The 5,306-nt window shown below is 51.0% G+C and overlaps 1 protein-coding gene across 1 annotated transcript; it reads right to left on the bottom strand.

Annotated features, from left to right (window-relative positions):
* Nucleotides 1-770: 770 nt before the first annotated feature.
* LOC134094443 (inhibitory synaptic factor 1) lies at nucleotides 771-4,912 on the bottom strand. Its single transcript, XM_062547954.1, has 2 exons — nucleotides 4,357-4,912; nucleotides 771-2,693 (listed from the first exon to the last, which is right to left on the bottom strand). Exons 1-2 carry the CDS (start codon nucleotides 4,555-4,557, stop codon nucleotides 1,491-1,493), a joined length of 1,404 nt encoding a protein of 467 aa, XP_062403938.1. The 5' UTR covers nucleotides 4,558-4,912; the 3' UTR covers nucleotides 771-1,490.
* Between the last annotated feature and the right edge of the window lie 394 nt (nucleotides 4,913-5,306).

Raw genomic sequence — 5,306 nt, forward strand, 5'->3', positions numbered from 1 at the left:
ATTAGTAGCTATCAGTAGCCATTAGTAGCTATCCGTAGCCATTAGTAGCTATCCGTAGCCATTAGTAGCTATCCGTAGCTATCAGTAGCCATTAGTAGCTATCCGTAGCTATCAGTAGCCATCAGTAGCCATCATATCAGTAGCCATCAGTAGTTATCAGTAGCTATCAGTGGCCATCAGTAGCCATCAGTAGCTATCAGTAGCCCTCAACAGAGCGGCAGAGTGAAAGCGGGAAGCGTGCTGGGACAGAAGTGATGAAGAGGTCAAAGGTCAGAGAAAGATGGGAGAGATCTGGTCAGTGAACAGTGTGTTCAGCTTTAGCATGTCGATACAGAGAGGTGTGCAAACACACAGCTGGGCAATTTTACTAGTTTATGTGTGTGCATGTGCTAGAGACAGAGTGTGTGTGTGTGTGTGTGTGTGTGCATGTATAAAAGACCAATTCAAACTCAGCCACCTGCTTCTGTTGCCCACAGCATGCTGCATGATAAGAGATGTAAAATTACATTTCTTATCCGTTTTGAGCTTCAGTGTTTGCCAGGCATTTCAAGTGCAAGCTGTGCAACAATTACACCACGATGTCATTCTTCTTAGTCTGAAATGTTCTACCGCAGGGGTCCAAATCAAAGCATTGCAGCTGGCAAGCTTGCAGAGCTGCTGATCCTCCAAGAGGATTTTCACACCCAGAATGCATTTCACTGTTGCCATGCCTCATTATCATACAGTACATAATAAATAAGCGAAGTTGCGCTTCAGTGGTGAGAGTGGTGAGACATCACATACATTTTGTCGCCCATGAATGTTTTACATGAAATAGTCGCTGCACTCACTGCACTCCTGTCCCTTATAGAAATGTCAGGTTTCTGGCGAACAGTTGGCGCATATTTGCGGCAAGGTCGTATTTTCACATGCAAATTAGGTTTCTGGCAAACAGTTCCGGTTAACTTTTGGCAATGTTGCAGCAAATTTGCAGCAATGTCGTATGCAAATTAGGTTCATCAACATTGGCAAACTTCTGGCGATATTTTCTAGTGAACTCATTTGATTCCCATAAATCACCCACAAGTTTGCTGCAAATCTGCCACAAACATTTAACTTCTGTAAGGGTGCACTGGACACACTGTGGATGACCAGAGCCCTGTCCAGGCTGTTAGTTCCTCTCTGTGGATGACCAGAGCCCTGTCCAGGCTGTTAGTTCCTCTCTGTGGATGACCAGAGCCCTGTCCAGGCCGTTAGTTCCTCTCTGTGGATGACCAGAGCCCTGTCCACGCCGTTAGTTCCTCTCTGTGGATGACCAGAGCCCTGTCCAGGCCGTTAGTTCCTCTGTTGGGGAGAGACGTAGGGCCATGCGGTCTGCGTGTGTGTGTGTGTGTGTGTGTGTGTGTGTGTGTGCGGTCTGGGTTAGTTCCTCTGTTGGGGAGATGTAGGGCCATGCGGTCTGCTTGTGTGTGTGTGTGTGTGTGTGTGTGTGTGTGTGTGTGCGGTCTGGGTTAGTTCCTCTGCTGGGGAGAGACGTAGGGCCATGCGGTCTGCGTGTGTGTGTGTGTGTGTGTGTGTGCGGTCTGCGTGCTCTTGTCCGAGACGGTCTGCGTAGAGCAGCTCCGCTGCGTCCTCCTCCTCTGACTGGGGGTCAGCGTCGCCAGCGGTAACAGGCGGGGAGGGGGAGGGGGGGTGGAGGAGAACACGGAGTCGGTGGAGGAGAGTCTGGAGGAGCGCAGTCCACTGTTCCGGCCCTCCACCACCTCCTCCTCCTCTTCATCATCATCATCATCATCGTCGTCGTCACAGCACAGCGCGTGCAGCTCCCGCTCACTCAGGCGCCTGTTGTCCCTGAACACCGACACCCACGAACCAATCGGGCTGCTGAAGGAACCTCTGGGGCTGTTTGGACAGGAACCCCTGGGGCTGTTTAGACAGGAACTCCTTGGGCTGTTTGGACAGGAACTCCTGGGGATGTTTGGACAGGAACCCCTGGGGCAGTATAGACAGGAACTCCTGGGGCTATTTGAACAGGAACTCCTGGGGATGTTTGGACAGGAACCCCTGGGGCAATTTAGACAGGAACTCCTGGGGCTGTTTGGGGTTAGACAGGAACCTCTCGGGCTGTTTGGGGGGACACAGGAACTCTTTGGACTGTTAGAGGTGAAACAGGAACTCTTTGGACTGTTAGGGAAGAGGCAGGAACTCTTCGGGCTGTTTGGGGTGAAGCAGGAACTCTTTGGACTGTATGAAGGGAAACAGTTCCTGTCATTCACCTGAGCAGCACCAGAGGGAACCGGTTGAGGCTGACTGCGCCTGAGTTCTGTTCTGGAACTAAGGAGAGGGTTCTCTGTTCTGGAACTAAGGAGAGGGTTCTCTGTTCTGGAACTAAGGAGGGGGTTCTCTGTTCTGGAACTAAGGGGGGGGGTCTCTGTTCTGGAACTAAGGAGGGGGTTCTCTGTTCTGGAACTAAGGAGGGGGTTCTCTGTTCTGGAACTAAGGGAGGGGTTCTCTGACACAGTTCCCAAGCTGCAGGAGTCAGACAGTGTGTCCTGGGAGAGCTGGCTCTGGAGTGTGTGTGTGTGAGAGTGTGTGTGGTTGTGTGTGTCTGAAGGCCCTCTCTCACTGCTGCAGGAGCTGCTGGCCACAGTGGACTGGTCCGTGTCAGCGTCCAGGGGCATGTCGCCGGTCAGCTTGTCGATCTGACCCACCACCTGCAGCGGACGACACACACACACACACACACGCAAATGAAACACTCTACTCATCTCTACTCTACCCACCACCTGCAGCGGACCACACACACACACACACACACACACACACACACACGCAAATGAAACACTCTACTCATCTCTACTCTACCCACCACTTGCAGCGGACCACACACACACACACACACACACACACACACACACACACGCAAATTAAACACTCTACTCATCTCTACTCTACCCACCACCTGTGCAATGGAAGACACACACACTAACATTGGCCAAACCAATCCCTCCCCTCCACTCCACTTTACTCTACTCTACTCTACTCTATTCTACTCTACTCTACTCTACTCTACTCTACTCTACTCTACTCTACTCATCTCTACTCTACTCTACTCTACTCATCTCTACTCTACTCTACTCCACTATTCTACTCTACTCTACTCTACTCTACTCTACTCTACTCTACTTTACTCTACTCTACTCTACTCTATTCTACTCTACTCTACTCATCTCTACTCTACTCTACTCTACTCTACTCTACTCTACTCTACTCTACTCATCTCTACTCTACTCTACTCATTGCTATTCTACTCTATTCTACTCTACTCTACTCTACTCTACTCTACTCTACTCTACTCTACTCTACTCTACTCTACTCTACTCATCTCTACTCTACTCTACTCTATTCTACTCTACTCTACTCATTGCTATTCTACTCTACTCTACTCTACTCATCTCTACTCTACTCTATTCTGCTCTACTCTACTCATTGCTATTCTACTCTACTCTACTCTACTCATTGCTATTCTACTCTACACTGTGTGTGTGTGTGTGTGTGTGTGTGTGTGTGTGTGTGTGTGTGTGCATGGTGAAGGTTCATGTTTTATGTACTCCCACGTAGAGCCACAGGTTCTATGATCAGATAGATGGCTAGAGGCTCACACAGTGTGACACACACACAGACGCGCGCGCACACACACACACACACACACACACACACACACACACACACACACACAAAGAGTATACTTATACACACACACACACACACGGCACAGGACTTATAGAAATGAAAACGAGCCAACAGAGAATCCACACACACACACACACTGAAAAACAATCATGTTATTAATCTTATATTAAAATCAGAAAATCTATTTAGTATGTTTATAGTATGAAGGGACTTACAGTCCTTACAGTGACTTATAGTCTCTTTATACTGAAAACAATACCAGCTAGATTGTTTTATCTCAAGCACTCAACTGAACTACACACACACACACACACACACAGACATACATAACACACTCCCACATACACACACACACACCACACACACACACACACACACACATAGTACATAAAACACTGACACACACTCGCACGCACACTCGCACGCATGCACACACACACACACACACACACACACACACACACACACACACAGACTGACTGTTTGTGTGTGTCATTCTACGGCACTCACAGCTTCCAATCTGTTGATGTAACACACCTTCACTTTAAACACAACCCCCCCCCCCCCCCCCCCCCCCCCCCCACACACACACACACACACACTGTTGGCCTTACCTCCTGCAGTTCCCCGGCCACATCCTTGAGCTCACACACACAAACACACACACACACACGTTGGCCTTACCTCCTGCAGTTCCCGGGCCACATCCTTGAGCTCTGTGAGCACGTACTCCAGCTGCTCCATCACTTCCCTCATGTGGCTTCTGATGTGCGTCCTGCGTCCCCCGCCGCGCTCACACACGCGCGCGCTCACACACACACACACACACTCGCGCTCACGCTCACACGGCCCCGGGGCTCCCGGTGTGGGCCCCATGCAGGACATCCTCTTCGGGTCGACGCCAGACCGTCACAGGACCGCCGAGCTGGGGGTCCATGTCTGAGGCAGCGGACACACACACACACACACACACACACACACACACACACACACACACACTCACACACTACAGAGGTCCGAGCAGCGTGCCACTGAGCTGAGCCGCCACCCCACCAGACAAGCTCATGTCCAGCTGTAGCCTGCAGAACACGGAGCACGGAACACGGAACACGGAACACGGAACCCGGAGCACGGAACACGGAGCACGGAACAGAGCGTGCCTCTCCTCTCCCTGCTGGAGTGGTGAAGTGTGAGCCTCTCTGGTCCGCTCCTCTCTACTCTTCTGCGCGTCTCTCTGCGCTCCTCTCCTCTCTACTCCTCTCCTCTCCGCTCCTCTCTACTCCTCTCCTCTCCGCTCCTCTCTACTCCACTCCTCTCTGCTCCGCTCCTCTCTTCTCCTCTCTCTTCTCTACTCTCCGCTCCTCTCTTCTCCTCTCTCTTCTCTACTCTCCGCTCCTCTCTTCTCCTCTCTCTTCTCTACTCTCTGCTCCGCTCCTCTCTGCTCCTCTCTCTTCTCCTCTCTCTACTCTACTCTGCTCCTCTCTGCTCCTCTCTACTCTACTCCTCTCTACTCTACTCTGCTCCTCTCCTCTCTGCTCCTCTCTCTTCTCCTCTCTCTTCTCTCTGCTCCTCTCCTCTTCGCTCCTCTCTTCTCCTCTCTACTCTCTACTCTCCTCTCTGCTCCTCTCTACTCT

This window comes from Sardina pilchardus, chromosome 10, assembly GCF_963854185.1.
Source record: "Sardina pilchardus chromosome 10, fSarPil1.1, whole genome shotgun sequence".
In the NCBI taxonomy this organism is placed as follows: Eukaryota; Metazoa; Chordata; class Actinopteri; order Clupeiformes; family Clupeidae; genus Sardina; species Sardina pilchardus.